This window comes from Zootoca vivipara, chromosome 10 (assembly GCF_963506605.1).
Source record: "Zootoca vivipara chromosome 10, rZooViv1.1, whole genome shotgun sequence".
Lineage (NCBI taxonomy): Eukaryota > Metazoa > Chordata > Lepidosauria > Squamata > Lacertidae > Zootoca > Zootoca vivipara.
In genome coordinates this window covers 71,631,718-71,647,676 of record NC_083285.1, presented here as the reverse complement: position 1 = coordinate 71,647,676, position 15,959 = coordinate 71,631,718, and the positions used below count along the sequence as shown (strand labels likewise).

The 15,959-nt window shown below is 49.1% G+C and overlaps 1 protein-coding gene across 4 annotated transcripts in view; it reads left to right on the top strand.

Moving 5' to 3' along the window:
* The window catches only part of IMPDH1 (inosine monophosphate dehydrogenase 1), a 66,103-nt gene that overhangs the window by 33,817 nt on the left and 16,327 nt on the right, over positions 1 to 15,959 (top strand). For 3 of the 4 annotated variants that reach the window (XM_060279363.1, XM_060279361.1, XM_060279362.1), the window contains exons 3-9: positions 3,863 to 3,911; positions 6,428 to 6,529; positions 7,147 to 7,221; positions 9,848 to 10,054; positions 12,631 to 12,718; positions 13,175 to 13,374; positions 14,291 to 14,382. In XM_060279363.1, coding sequence (XP_060135346.1) covers positions 3,863 to 3,911; positions 6,428 to 6,529; positions 7,147 to 7,221; positions 9,848 to 10,054; positions 12,631 to 12,718; positions 13,175 to 13,374; positions 14,291 to 14,382 — 813 coding nt within the window. The remainder of the gene's footprint in view (positions 1 to 3,862; positions 3,912 to 6,427; positions 6,530 to 7,146; positions 7,222 to 9,847; positions 10,055 to 12,630; positions 12,719 to 13,174; positions 13,375 to 14,290; positions 14,383 to 15,959) is intronic. The other variant, XM_035127205.2, reaches the window with a different exon arrangement.

Here is a 15,959-nt window from a genome sequence, read left to right as displayed (position 1 = left end):
GAGGGGATTCAAAAGCATGGCTTCCTCTGACCGTGGAGGAATATTATATTAATAATAATAATAATAATAATAATAATAATAATAATAATAATGTATTTCTTATACCCCGCCCATCTGACTGGGTTGCCGCAGCCACTCTGGGCAGCTTCAAACCAAAATACAGAGGGAAGGTGGGTGTGGAACCATCAAGCATTAAAGAAGATTCCACCTCAACATTAGGAAGAACTTCCTGACAGTAAGAGCTGTTCGGCAGTGGAATTTGCTGCCAAGGAGTGTGGTGGAGTCTCCTTCTTTGGAGGTCTTTAAGCAGAGGCTTGACAGGCATATGTCAAGAATGCTTGGATGGTGTTTCCTGCTTGGCAGGGGGTTGGACTGGATGGCCCTTGTGGTCTCTTCCAACTCTTGTGATTCTATGAATGATGGTTTTTGAGGGGGCGGGCAGGTGTGGGGGACTCCCTGGTCCTGAATGGGGTAACTGTGCCCCTCAAGGACCAGGTGCGCAGCCGGCGAGTCATTTTGGACTCTTATGGCGGTTCCCTCCCTGCGCAAAGTGAAGTTACAGGGAACCAGGCAGAGGGCCTTCTTGGTGGTGGCCCCCGCCCTGTGGAATGCCATCCCATCAGATGGCAAGGAAATAAACAAGTATCGGACTTTCAGAAGACATCTGAAGGCAGCCCTGTTTCGGGAAGCTTTGAATAACTGAAGGACTATTGTATTTTAATATTTTGTTGGAAGCCACCCACCCAGAGTATAAAAAATAAATCATCATCATCATCTGAGTTTCTAACACCGCAACCCTGATCTCGCCCTGGTTTATTTCTGTCCGTCGGGGGCAGAAAATGTTGACAGTGCGGTTGGTGGGGGGGACGGACGGACGGACTCCTGTGCTCCCGCTTGTTCCCTCCTCTCCCCCAGCCAAAATAGGGCCGGCTGCCCTGGGCCTCCCTCTTTAAGCCCCTTTACTCACGCCGGGTGCCCATGAATGGCTTTGCAGCGGTTGCCATGGGGCCCCTCCAGACCCTTTTGTTTTGGGGGGTGGGGGTGGGCAGAGGCTGCTGGGGAAACAATCCCTGAATTAACATGCGGGGTAGCTGGAGGCCCTGTCTGGCCCTGGGGCTTGGCTTTTGGGGTCTGGAGCCCAAGCCCACCCCGTTCTCTCCTGGAGCGGCCACGCTTCGAGAGGGGGGGTGCAATGCCCCTCCTAGGGTGCCCTTTTTCAGTTCACAGCGGAGAGGGCTCTCAAAGGCTCCCAGCCGCAATGGCTCAGCTCTGCCCTCCGCAGTCGGAAGCAATGGACGCCGCCGGGTGCCGGAAAGGGCAGGAGGGGAGAGGGCTTTTGCGCTCGGATCCTGCTTGCGGGGTTCCCATGATGGGCCTCTGGTGGGTCACTATGAGAAAAGGGTGCTGGGCCAGATGGGCCCCTTTGGGCCTGATCCAGCCCCTGTGCTTCTTATGTCTTTTTTTAAAATTAAGTTCATTTTACAACACATACACATACAACTAAACATAAAAGTGTTGTTGTTGTTGTTTAGTCGTTTAGTCGTGTCCGACTCTTCGTGACCCCATGGACCATAGCACGCCAGGCACTCCTGTCTTCCACTGCCTCCCGCAGTTTGGTCAAACTCATGTTCGTAGCTTCGAGAACACTGTCCAACCATCTTGTCCTCTGTCGTCCCCTTCTCCTAGTGCCCTCAATCTTTCCCAACATCAGGGTCTTTTCCAGGGAGTCTTCTCTTCTCATGAGGTGGCCAAAGTATTGGAGCCTCAGCTTCACGATCTGTCCTTCCAGGGAGCACTCAGGGCTGATTTCCTTAAGAATGGATAGGTTTGATCTTCTAGCAGTCCATGGGACTCTCAAGAGTCTCCTCCAGCACCATAATTCAAAAGCATCAATTCTTCGGCGATCAGCCTTCTTTATGGTCCAGCTCTCACTTCCATACATCACTACTGGGAAAACCATAGCTTTAACTATACGGACCTTTGTCGGCAAGGTGATGTCTCTGCTTTTTAAGATGCTGTCTAGGTTTGTCATTGCTTTTCTCCCAAGAAGCAGGCGTCTTTTAATTTCGTGACTGCTGTCACCATCTGCAGTGATCAAGGAGCCCAAGAAAGTAAAATCTCTCACTGCCTCCATTTCTTCCCCTTCTATTTGCCAGGAGGTGATGGGACCAGTGGCCATGATCTTGGTTTTTTTGATGTTCAGCTTCAGACCATATTTTGCGCTCTCCTCTTTCACCCTCATTAAAAGGTTCTTTAATTCCTCCTCGCTTTCTGCCATCAAGGTTGTGTCATCTGCATATCTGAGGTTGTTGATATTTCTTCCGGCAATCTTAATTCCTGCTTGGGATTCATCTAGTCCAGCCTTTCGCATGATGAATTCTGCATATAAGTTAAATAAGCAGGGAGACAATATACAACCTTGTCGTAATCCTTTCCCAATTTTGAACCAATCAGTTGTTCCATATCCAGTTCTAACTGTAGCTTCTTGTCCCACATAGAGATTTCTCAGGAGACAGATGAGGTGATCAGGCACTCCCATTTCTTTAAGAACTTGCCATAGTTTGCTGTGGTTGACACAGTCAAAGGCTTTTGCATAGTCAATGAAGCAGAAGTAGACGTTTTTCTGGAACTCTCTAGTAACATAAAAGTAATAATACATAATCCAAAAACAAAAAAACAAAGAAATACAAATAAAACAATGACATACGGAAACTTACACAGATCAAATAGTCAACTCTCTCTCTCTCTCTCTCTCTCTCTCTCTCTCTCTCTCTCTCTCTCTCTGTGTGTGTGTGTGTGTAAATTTCATTTCTTTTCTTCCAATTGACTTCTTTCATCATCAACTTATGGTTGTCCCCCTTTGACCACCAGGGACAACCATAAGTTGATCCCAAGAGCCTCGGGGGGGGGGGGGCTTTTGCGTGTTGGGCGGCTGGCATGGGTCACTTCCACCTGCCTGGCACCAGGGCAGCCCTGCGGTGTGGGCAATGGAGACCTCGCCAGAGTAACAATGGAGCCGTAAGGCACAAAGGAGATCAGGTATAACTAATACGGACATCATATTTGATAAAGAAATAAAGGAGCAATGGATGGAAATTAAAATCTGTGTCCCTATTTAATTTCCCCCCCTGATACTGCCTCTAACGGCGAGAGCCACCATGGTGTTTTTTGTTCCACTATTCCTTTATACTTTCCCCAGACTTTAAATATCGCTTTCCTTATAATACGATTTCTAAAACTTTGATTAATTCTTTCCTTTTCATACCGTAAGTGTGCATGTCAACCAAATCTATTAGCGTGCCCTTCCAAATCTAATAGGTCTGTATTTTTTTAATCTTATCCATTTGCGAATCCGACAAATGCATGAGGATTCATAATATGATTTCAAGTCAGGCAGTGAGAAGCCGCCTCTCTCTCTAATATCTGTTAATAATTTATATTTTATTCTCGGCTTCTTGTCCTGCCATATAAATTTTGAAATATCCTTTTGGCGTTCTTTAAAACATGCCATATTACTTATTACCGGGATTGATTGGAATAGAAATAGCATTTGGGGCATTATATTCATCTTAATAAGGATTGTATTAACAGTCTGGAGGCAGAATTAAAGGGAATCAGACCTTGAAGCCCAGCATGTGGGAAGCCACACAAAGTTTATAATTGGCTATGTAATTGTTTTTTGTTTGAATTGGTATTGCTATTTGGTATTAATATAATATGGTGCATATTGGATTTTTGTAATTGAAAATAAATAAAAATTATTTAACAACAACAACAAAAATGATTGGCAGAGCTGGGTGGGGCCCCCGGGGGTCACGCATTCTAAGCCGCCACTAACCGCTGCCCGTTTCTTTCTCCTCAGTGACTTCCTGATCCTCCCAGGCTTCATCGACTTCACAGCGGATGAGGTGGTGAGTTCGAGTTCCCCACGGGCCAGCGCCGTTTGCCGGGTGGGGCTGCCTGAGGGTTCCCAGGGGACTGAGTCATGTAGCTGTTCCTGTCTCCCCTTGGTGGGTGCTGGGGGGAGCTTTTCCCTAGCCGGTCACCCGAGACTCCCCCCCCCCCTTTTGAGCTGCAGAGGAGGAGCACAAATATACAAGCCATTAGCTCCGCCCTCTAAAGTCCCCAGCCATCCCTCTCCCCGTGTGGGTCATGATGCCCCCTAACCTTTCCCCTTCTTTCCCAAAGAAATGAGTCCCCTGGGGTAGGTGTTGGGAATTATTTTGCTCTTAACTTGGTTGCAATATTTTTGTGATTTTACTATACGGTTTTCATAGAATCGTAGAGTTGGACGGGACCCCCAGGGGTCATCCAGCCCAGCCCCCTCCAATGCAGGAATCTCCACTAAAGCATTCCTGACAAAAGATGCTCATCCAAGGAAGGAGAGTCTGTTCCACTGTCAGATGGCTCTTTTGTGATTTTATATAATAATAATAATAATAATAATAATAATAATAATAATAATAATTTGCCATGTGCTGACTACTACACGGCTAATGTCTAGGCACCAATTAAAAGCACGTGTCTTTTTGCAAACATTTGGCAGCTCTTGATCGGTATTTCATTAATGTTTTCAGCCTCCCTATTTATTTAACCCTTGGTGGGCTCTATTTCCAGCTTCTTTGTTTTGGTGGATACAACCATTGTATTTTAATATTTTTTGGGAAGCCGCCCAGAGTGGCTGGGGAAACACAGCCAGATGGGCAGGGTATGAATAAATTATTATTATTATCATTATTATTATTATTATTATTATTATTATTATATAATAGTAATGATTTATTATTTATACCCTGCCCATCTGGCACACTCTGGGCAGCTCCCAACAGAATATTAAAAACTCGATCAAAATATTTTAAAAATTGATTAAGTTTTATATAATTTTATCACCACAGTATCATATCACATAAGAGAAAAACACAATTCCCATGTGTGTGTGTCTCTCTCTCTCCCCCACCCCTCTGGCCCACAACTTCCCTCAACATCCTCTTCTGGTTTTTTGCATGTTGATTTGTCCTGCTTGTTTAATTATTCTGACTTATAAAATCTTTAAAATAATTATTTTGGTCCTCTTCTTATTTTAACATCATTGTGATAATATGTGTGTGTGTGTGTGTGTGTGTGTGTGTGTGTGTGTATATATATATATATATATATATATAGTTGTAAGGGTTTAATCGAAACCTGCTAGTGAGTCAAATTTCACCACATTTTTTCCGTTAGAGTGCAAACTCGATTTCCGGGGATGGTTATAAATGTCCCTATTAAGGTAGCTAGATCAGTCATAGTTTTTTAGCGCCCCCCCCCCGCATGGCCAAACTCGGCCCTCCAGATGTTTTGGGACTACAATTCCCATCATCCCTGACCACTGGTCCTCTTAGCTAGGGATGATGGGAGTTGTAGCCCCAAAACATCTGGAGAGCCAAGTTTGGCCATGCCTGCGCATAAACTCATCCCCCAGCGCATGCAAAAAAGCATTATTCAGAACAGCGGTTTACATGACCTACTAAGGAGAATAAATAATGAAATAAAAAATGAGTTTCCCCTTTATTCAAAGTCCAGTTGAAACTATTTAGTGCAATGAATTCGACAAAACGGATGAACTTCATCCAGGCATATTGGTTTTTCAAAGTCACGAGAATCATTGACGGCCCCAGCACCCCCATGCCGCCCCCTTGCCTCTTGGCAGCCCCCCCCCAAGGTTATTGTGCTGCCTTCCAGGGGGCGAGAGCGCCCACTTGGAGAACCTCTGGTGCCGAGTGTCACCTGGACCTGTTGTGTCTCTTTGGGGGGTTGGGCCGGATAATAATAATAATAATAATAATAATAATAATAATAATAATAATATATTATTTATACCCCGCCCATCTGGCTGGGTTTCCCCAGCCACTCTGGGCGGCTTCCAACAGAAAAATAAAACACAATAATCTATTAAACATTAAAAGCCCCCCTGAACAGGGCTGCCTTCAGATGCCTTCTAAAAGTCTGGTACCGTGTTTCTCCAAAAATAAGTATATTTATCTTTCCTCAAAAAAAAAAACACACACACACACAGTGGCTTATTTTCAGGGGATGTCTTTTTTTTAAATTAAGTATGGTACAGTTTAACCTACAAGGTTAAACTGCCTATCACTATGGCTTATTTTCGGAGTATGGCTTATTTTCGGGGTATGGCTTATTTTCGGAGAAACACGGTAGTTGTTTTCCTCTTTGACATCTGTTGGGAGGGCGTTCCACAGGGCAGGCGCCACCACCGAGAAGGCCCTCTGCCTAGTTCCCTGCAACTTGGCTTCTCGCAACGAGGGAACCGCCAGAAGGCCCTCGGTGCTGGACCTCACTGTCCGGGCAGAACGATGGAGGTGGAGATGCTCCTTCAGGGATGACCCTTGGGGTGACCGCCCTCCATCCCTCTCTCCCTCCTCCACAGGACCTGACGTCGGCCTTGACTCGCAAGATCACCCTCAAGACGCCTCTCATCTCCTCCCCGATGGACACGGTGACCGAGTCGGACATGGCCATTGCGATGGCGGTGAGTGGCCGTCCCGAGAGAGGGAAGAGCCTCCCAGGGGGTGGGGGGTGCCCGCCCCCTGCTCCCCTTTCACGTCTTCCCCCCAGCAAGAGCCCCGGGGAAGCAGTTTTGCCCCTGGTGCCTGCCGCTGGGTCTGGGGCAGCGCTGTCCAAACTTTTTTCAAAGAGGGCCAGACTGGATGAAGTGAAGGGCTGTGAGGGCCGGCCAAAGTTGTTGACCTTTTTTTAGGGTTGTTTTTAGGATTTTACCCCCAAATTGTTGAGCTCTTTTTGTTTTTTTTAGGATTGAAGTTGTTGAGGTTTCTTTTAGGATTTTACCCCAGGAAATAAACTGCCACGGGGGCCGGTTTAGACCAACCTGGCAGGCTGGATTAGGCCCCCGAAACGGACTTTGGACATGCCTGGTCTGGGGCATTCGCACAGACCCACAGATTTCCTGGTCTGACGCCGTTCCGTGGTTAAAAGGAGGCTCGGCGTGGGGAGAAAACAGCACTCGGAGCTCTGGACTGTGGAGGCAGATCTATGCATTTGGGGTGGGGTGGGGAATCTGGGGGGCTGGAACCAGGGAGAATGCAGCCCCTGTGACTTTGCCCCCCCCTGCTTGTCTCCCCCCTGCAGCTCATGGGCGGCATTGGGATCATTCACCACAACTGCACCCCCGAATTCCAGGCCAACGAGGTCCGGAAAGTCAAGGTGAGCGCTGGGATTTGGGGCTGGCGAAGGGCTCCGTATTGGGGTGGGGACAAAGCCACGAGGGGGGCCCCGGGGTAGTTGGGGGGGAGCAGGACCACTCCTCACCCCTGGCTGGCTGAAAAAGCAAAAAAGAGTTTGTAAGATGATGCCTGGCAGGGAGGAAGTGGGCAGCAGGGGAAAGTTTTTCTCGCTCTCTTTTTTAAAAATCAGGTTTTTAAATTTTTTATTCAACAAAATCAAAATAAACACAATTTAAAAATCATGAATCCAAATCTCTCCCCCACCCCCTCCCTTGACGTCCGCCAACCTCCTATTCTGGCTCTTTAAATATTTGCTACTTCTGCTTATTTTGTTTACTTTGATTTTAAAAATCTTCCAACTAAATCAGGGGTCCCCAGACTTACCGCGCAGTGGGCCGGTGCCCGCCGCGCCGAACGCGCGGCGGGCCGGAGGGCAGGGGAGTGCGCGCCCGTGCGCATGCGCACACGCACACGGGCGGGGAAAAAATCGCTGAAAATCGCTTGTGCGCATGCGTATGGGCCTCCCCCGACCCGGAAGTGCATCGGAAATGACCTCTTCTGGGTCGGGAGAGGCCCATACGCATGCGCACAAAGGATTTTCGGCGATTTTTTGCCGATTTTTAAGATCGTTGCCGCGCCGCGCGCCGTTAGAGCGGGCGGCGGCAGCAGGCGGCGGGGGTCGTCGCGGGCCGGATTGGGAGGCCGATTGGGCTGCATCCGGCCCGGGGGCCGTAGTTTGGGGACCCCTGAACTAAATATTCTTATATTCTTACCATTTTTATCCTATATCTTTCCAAATTACATCTAAATTTTCCCAATCATTGCTCCTTGACTTATATACTTTCCCCCTTAATTGTAAGTGTTTACTCAAACCCCGCTAGTGAGTCCGTTTCCTTATTTCTGTAAGCACATCATAAATGCTTCCCAGTCTTTTAAAAAGTCATTATTGTCCTTGTCTCTGAGTTTTCCCATAAGCTTCGCCATTTCGGCGTAGTCCCTAAGTTTCGCTTGCCATTCTTCCTTCATTGGTATCTTGTCATCCTCCCATTTTGGGGCTAGTGAAATCCTAGCCGCTCTCTTAAAAACACCCGAATTCACAGGCCTCCAATGAATCTGGAAGCTTCAGGGCAGGTAAAAGAAAGCCCTTCTTTTACTTTTACTATTACTTCCCTGGATCTAGATCAGGGTTCCCCAAACTAAGGCCCGGGGGCCGGATGCGGCCCAATCACCTTCTAAATCCGGCCTGCGGATGGTCCGGCAATCAGCATGTTTTTACATGAGTAGAATGTGTCCTTTTATTTAAAATGCATCTCTGGGTTATTTGTGGGGCATAGGAATTTTTTCATATATTTTTTTCAAAATATAGTCCGGCCCCCCACAAGGTCTGAGGGATAGTGGACCGGCCTCCTGCTGAAAAAGTTTGCTGACCCCTGATCTAGATGCTATACTCCTCTTGATGCAGCCCAGAATTGCATTGGCTTTTTGAGCTGCTGCATCACACTGCTGACTCATGTCAAGTTTGTGGTCTACCAAGACTACTAGATCCTTTTCACATGTACTTTTCTCAACCCGGGTGTCTCCCATCCTGTATTTGTGCCTTTCAATTTTTTTGCCCAAGTGTAGTACTTTACATTTCTCCTTGTTAAAATTCATCTTGTTTGCTTTGGCCCAGTTGTCTAATCTGTTAAGGTCATTTTGAAGTGTGATCCTGTCCTCTGGGGTGTTAGCCACCCCTCCCAATTTGGTGACGTCTGCAAACTTGCTCAGGATGCCCTCAAGCCCATCATCCAAGTCATTGATAAAGATGTTGAACAAGACTGGGCCCAAGACAGAACCCTGTGGCACCCCACTAGTCACTACTCTCCAGGATGAGGAGGAGCCATTGATGAGCACCCTTTGGGTTCGGTCAGTCAGCCAGTTACAAATCCACTGAATGGTAGCATTGTCTAGCCCGCATTTTACCAGCTTCTTTACAAGAATATCATGGGGCACCTTGTCAAAGGCCTTGCTGAAATCAAGATAGGCTACATCCACAGCATTCCCTTCATCTACCAGGCTTGTAATTCTGTCAAAAAATGAGATCAGATTAGTCTGACATGACTTATTTTTCAGAAACCCATGCTGATTTTTAGTAATAACTATTTGCTTAGATTCATACTGCTATGCTATTTATTTAGATGTTTTGCTTATGCTGGTCTGTGACTGTAATAAAGTACTTGACTTGACTAGTCCATACTATCGTCCCTGAAAAAAGACCCGAGATTTGCAACTGGAACATGACGAGTGTGTCCGTGAGAGAGACCGAAAATACATAATGCAATTTGCTTTTGTTTGCCCCTCTCTTTTTTTCAGGGGGGGGGGCGTTGCCGTTGTGCGTTGGGGCCCAGAAGGAATACTTGGAATCCTGAAACACCGGACTCCGTATTTAGGCATTAATCCTCACTGTGTTCAAGCAGCTGGGGGGGAGCGTGCACCAACACCCCCCCCAGTGTCCCCACATGCTGCCTCCCCCCCCCATGGTCTGGGGCAGGAAGAGGGCTTCCCCCTGTGAGCTTCAGATGCCGCCTGTTTTTCCTTCGAGCCAATCTCTTGTCCTCTCTCTGCAGAAATTTGAGCAGGGCTTCATCACGGACCCGGTGGTGCTGAGCCCGACACACACGGTGGGCGACGTCTTCGAGGCCAAGATCCGGCACGGCTTCTCGGGCATCCCGGTCACGGAGACGGGCAAGATGGGCAGCAAGCTGGTGGGCATCGTCACTTCCCGGGACATCGACTTCCTTTCCGAGAAGGATTACGGCATCGCGCTCAGCGAGGTAGGACCGGGGGCAGCAGCCAAGATGAAAGGGAAGGAAGGAAGGGGGGCAGGGGCGTGGAAGCGCAGAGCTTGAAGGGAATCCCAGGGGTCATCCAATCCAACCCCCTGCAATGTGGGTCTGGGGGAAAGAGGGCACGGCTGCCAAAAAAAGATCTCCCTTGGATTTCTGCCACTGCCGTTCACGTCCAACTTGAATTTGTGGGGTGGTCTCCCCTCTCCCGCTCAGCACCCAGTTCAAATGCCACGCCTTGTGCCTCCCTCCATCCTCTGAGAAGATTCAGGACAGAAAAAGAATGTCCTTCATCAAAATAATATGAGAATAATAATTTATTATTTATACCCCACCCATCTGACTAGCCATTCTGGGCAGCTTCCAACAAAATATTAAAAACACAATAAAACATCAAACATTAAAAGCTTCCCTAAACAGGGCTGCCTTCAGATGTCTTCTAAAAGTCTGGTAGATGTTTATTTCCTTACTATCTGAAGGTATGGCATTCCACAGGGCGGGTGCCACCACCGAAAAGGCCCTCTGCCTGGTTCCCTGCAACTTGGCTTCTCGCAACGAGGGAACCGCTAGAAGGCCCTCGGCACTGGACCTCAGTGTCCGGGCAGAACAATAGGGGTGGAGACACTCCTTCAGGTCTCCTGGGCCAAGGCTGTTTAGGGCTTTAAAGTTCAGCACCAACACTTTGAATTTTGCCTGGAAACGTACTGGGAGCCAGTGTAGGTCTTTCAGGACTGGTGTTATGTGGTCTCGGCGGCCGCTCCCAGTCCCCAGCCTGGCTGCCGCATTCTGGATTAGTTGTACTGTAGTGTGTTGGGATATGCACAGGAAAGTTCCTCAAATTATACCTGGAATGGAGGCACAGCACACACATAGTCCAACTGCGGAACTCCCTCCCACTTGAGGGCCACCAGCCGAGATGCCTTGAGAGGAAGGTCAGGCATGATCACGGAGGAGCGGGCGGTCTTCTCCCTCCGCTGTCAGAGAGAACAGGCCTCAGAACGCCCCTTGCTGGGACCCCCAGGCGGGGAGATCGCTGCTTCTGCCACTGTGGAGAAGTACGGCCATCTGTGTCGCAGGGGGTTGGACTAGATGACCCTAGGGACCCGTGATCCAATGATTATCTGATCCAGCGAAGCTCTTCTGGCGTTCTTTAAGAGGCCTAACAGCAGATCCCTCCCACCCGACCCCCAACCTTTAACGTCTTTAAAGACCACACCATAAAAATAGCATTTGTCCTAGGATCCTAGAGCGGTAGAGTTGGAAGAAACCCCGAGACCAAGCATTCCAAAAGGACTGGAACAAGTTTATATTATATTTGAAAGACAACTGTAAGCAATTGACATCATTAGCAGGGTTATCTGAAGATCTGTAAGGTGAAATGGCTACCTATTCAGGTTGAGTCATGTAATTATTTTAGATAATGATACAAGAAGGAGAGGAAACGAAGCAAAATGTAAAGTTTAATTTTGTAAACCATCAGACGGGAGGGAGGGAAGTCGTTCGGCTCGGTCGAGCCAAAGGGATAAAACAGGAGGATATGATGTTACGTAATGTGATTATATGTAAAACCAATAAAAATTATTTATTTTTTTAAAAAGGGAAGGGACCCCGAGGGACATCTAGTCCAACCCCCTGCAATGCCAGTTATTCTTTGCTAAGTGATTCTTATTTGCATCCCCCCCCCCCACATCTTTCGGACTAATACTCCCGCCAGCCCCAGCTGGCACGGAGGGCACCAGGCTGGGTGTCTGGGCCGGCATGCAGTCTTTCCACCAGCCAGCGCAGGCTGGTGACTCCGACCCCCAGGCCCCAGCGGCGAGGAGGTGCAGAGGGAACCCCCACATTCCCATGCGGCCGGCAGCTTCCTGGGTCAGGCTAGGGAAACTGCAACTAATCCAGAATGCGTTAGCTAGGCTGGGGACTGGGAGCGGCCACCGAGACCCTATAACACCTTGAAAGATCTACATTTCAAAATGTCGGTGCTGGCCTTTAAAGCCCTAAACTGCCTCGGTCTAGTCTACCTGAAGGAGCGTCTCCATCCCCATTGTTCTGCCCGGACACTGGGGTCTAGCTCCGAGGGTCTTCTGGCGGTTCCCTCCCTGCAAGAGGCAAAGCTACAGGGAACCAGACAGAGGGCCTTCTCGGTGGTGGCGCCTGCCCTGTGGAACACCCTCCCACCAGATGTCAAAGAGATAAATAGCTACCTGACCTTTAGAAGACATCTGAAGGCAGCCCTGTTCAGGGAAGTTTTTAATGTGTGATGTTTTATGGTGCTTTTAATTCTGTTGGGAACCACCCAGGGTGGCTGGGGAAACCCAGCCAGATGGGCGGGGTATAAATAATACATCATCATCATTATTATTATTATTATTATTATTATTATTATTATTATTATTATTATTAGGGTTCCTGGCATTGCAGGACCCTTGAGGGCTGTGGGAGATTGAGAGGCGCCCCCAAAATGCCTGGTCCCAGTTTTCCTGGGATGGCAAAACGGGCTCTCTCTGTGTGTGTGTTTGGGGCCAGTTCACCCCAGCTGGCCCCCTTTCCTGCCCCCCACGCAGGTCATGACGAAGCGCAACGACTTGGTGGTGGCCCCTGCCGGAGTCACGCTGAAAGAGGCCAACGAGATCCTTCAGAGGAGCAAAAAAGGTACGGGGGGGGGTAACCCTTTCCCCCTATGGACCTCTAAGACTGGCTTTGCTGGAGCCGGTAATCTAAGCCGATTCCGCTGCAGGAATTAGCTCTCCGTAGTGAGAGAAGAACCTCCACACCCATGGGCAGTCTACCTTTGGGTACCAGGCAGTGGGGAGCCAGATAGTCAGGCCCCGCTTGCAGTCCCCCCCTCCCCCCGGTTGGCCGCTGGAAGAGCAGGGAGCTGGGTGGTTGCGGGGTCCCCTTGGGCCCGATCCGGCCGCTGGGCCGCTCTTCCTGGCCCCGAAATGGCCTGCGCCCAGGGCCGTCTCAAGCCGGTCGGGCGCCCTGGCGCAACGCCCTCCTGCCGGCCCAGCGCCCTGGCGCCCCGCGCCACCGAGACTACCCCTAGAGCCGGGCTTGCCCGCGCCAGGCTCTCAGCCACCCTGCCTCCCTCTCCCTCCCTTCGCGCAGGGAAGCTGCCCATCGTGAACGACGTGGACGAGCTGGTGGCCATCATCGCCCGCACGGACCTGAAGAAGAACCGCGACTACCCTCTGGCCTCCAAGGACTCCCGGAAGCAGCTGCTGTGCGGGGCGGCCATTGGCACCCGGGAAGACGACAAGTACCGGCTGGACCTGCTCATGCAGGCGGGCGTCGATGTGGTCGTGCTGGTGGGTGCCTGGCCGGGGGGCCGGAGGGCTGTGGCTCAGGGGGCAAGGATTCACAGAGGCGCTTTTTCAGAAGGCCTAGCTCCCCCTCCGCCAGAACCCCAGTTTTGCACCTTGAAAATAAACGAGGACAGTGGTCCCTTGCTTCTCAAATGCCTTGGCACTCAAACAACTTGGAACTCAAACACCGCAAACCCGGAAGTAAGTGTTCCGGTTTGCAAACTTTAATCGGAAGTCAAACGTGCTCCATTTTGAGTGTTACACTTCCGATTTGAGTGCCACACTTCTGTTTGGAGTGTTACGCCGAGGTCTGTCTGTTTTTGCTATTTATTTTGCATTTTTTGTTTTTGCGGCTCTTTTTGTTTTGTTTTTGTGGCTGTGTGGAAGCCACTTCAGCTCCTGAGGGATTGATTGTGTGACTGCGGTACATTGTTCGTTGCTCTCATTTCATGGATCAAGGGTCTCGTTAGATAGTAAAATTCATGTTCAATGGCTGTTTTGGGGCTTGTTTTGAAAAGTCTGGAAGGGATTCATCCGTTTTGCGTGACCTTCTTGGTTTCGGAACGGACCTCCGGAACGGATTAAGTTTGAGAACCAAGGGACCGCTGTACCTGCCTCTGCAAATTGGTGGCAGCCTATGCAATGTTAATTATATGCAGTGCCCAGGAGCTCGAGGGGGTGGGCCTGGTTCTGTCCTCTCCCCGTTCAACCCCCCCCCCCACAACCCTGCGAGGTAGGCTAGGTGGAGGAAGGCAGAGGCTGGCCAGTGGGGATTCGAACCCTCGTGGAATCCTAGAACGGTAGAGTTGGGAGGGAGCGCAAGGGCCATCTAGCCCACCCCCTGCAATGCGAGAATGTTAACAGGCTCCTCTGTTCTCTTTCCTCCCCCCCCCCCCCCCCCGCAAACTGCCAAAAAAAGGATTCATCTCAGGGAAACTCCGTCTATCAAATCGGCATGATCCACTACATCAAACACAAATACCCGGACCTCCAGGTCATTGGGGGCAATGGTGAGCATCTGGATGGCCTTGGCAGGGGGACATGATCCCCCCCCAAAACATTGTTCCTTCCCCCCCCCCCCCTCTTGGGGTGCTTCAGCTGAGATAATGAAGTCTGTTTTGTTTTGCTCGTTGATAAAAATTTCCGGAGGGGCGTGGGAAATAAAGGTGGAAATCGGTATGAAACGGAGAGGTTAAGTTGCAACCCTGTTTACCCGTGAGTAAGCCCCAGGGACTTCAGTGGGATTTGCTTCTGAAAATAAGGATAATAATTTTATTATTCCCCCCCCCCATTTTTTTATGGTTATGCATTCAGATACATATTTTTCCATTCTTTACCATACCTTCAAAGTTATACAATATATAAGCATCTCTTTTTAATTACATATATTTACCTTATTCCTACCCCTGTGACTTCCCTCCACCTTAGCTCGGCTTCTGTAGCTTTATATTAGAATCATAGAATCCTAGAGTTGGAAGAGACCCCAAGGGCCATCCAGTCCAACCCCCTGCCAAGCAGGAAACACCATCAAAGCATTCTTGACATATGGCTGTCAAGCCTCTGCTTAAAGACCTCCAAAGAAGGAGACTCCACCACACTCCTTGGCAGCAAATTCCACTGCTGAACAGCTCTTACTGTCAGGAAGTTCTTCCTAATGTTTAGGTGGAATCTTCTTTCCTACACCGTTTATTACTTTTAAACGGTGTTATAAAGATTGTTTGCGTATCCCCCCTGAACCATCTTTCCATGTTTTATCCTTAACTTTACGAACATCAGTCAATACATAGCGATCCTGTGGTCTTAGAACGACATTTCGTCCTCTGTTCTTCCACACATTCCCATTCTTTCTGGTTCAATTGGAACCTGATAGCCGTTAGAATACTAATACTGTAGCTAAAAATGGGGAAATGGGGAAATTGTAGAGCAGAAAAACAAACTTAGTTGGTCTTTAAGGTGCTACTGGAAGGAATTTTTGTAATTTGTTTCGACTACGGCAGACCAACATGGCTACCTACCTGTAACAAGGGCCATAGGCAGGGCCGGCGCGTCCATTAAGGCGAACTAGGCAGCTGCCTAGGGTGCCAAAATGGAGGGGGCGCTGGCCAGCCTGCCCGCCGCCCACCTGAAGCCGCTGAGTTCGGCGCCCCTGGTGGCCAGGCGCCCTGGCGCCTTGCGTCACCCAGCCCAGGCCAAGGAACGGCCCTGGTGGCGCTCGCTTGCTCGCTCGAGCCGGGCCTACCCCTGCAGCAGCTAGCGCGCCGAGATTGGGCTCCAGAGGAAGCAGGGGAAGGCCGTGCCAGAAACAGGGAAGGCCGCTAGCTGACAAGGTAAAGAGACTGCTTTTTACCCCTTCCCCTCACCAACAACCAAGGAACTCTCTTTTTATTTTTAATTTTATTTTTTCTACTTTTTAATTTTTTTCTCTTTTCTCTTTTCTCTTTTTCTCTTTTCTCTTTTTAATTTTTCTATTTTCTATTTTTATTTTCATTTATTTCTTTATTTTATTTTTTTATTCCACTTTTTATTTTTTCTAAAAAAGGTCAACAACTCTGGGAAATTGGGGGGGGGGGCGGGGGCGCCAGAAGGTG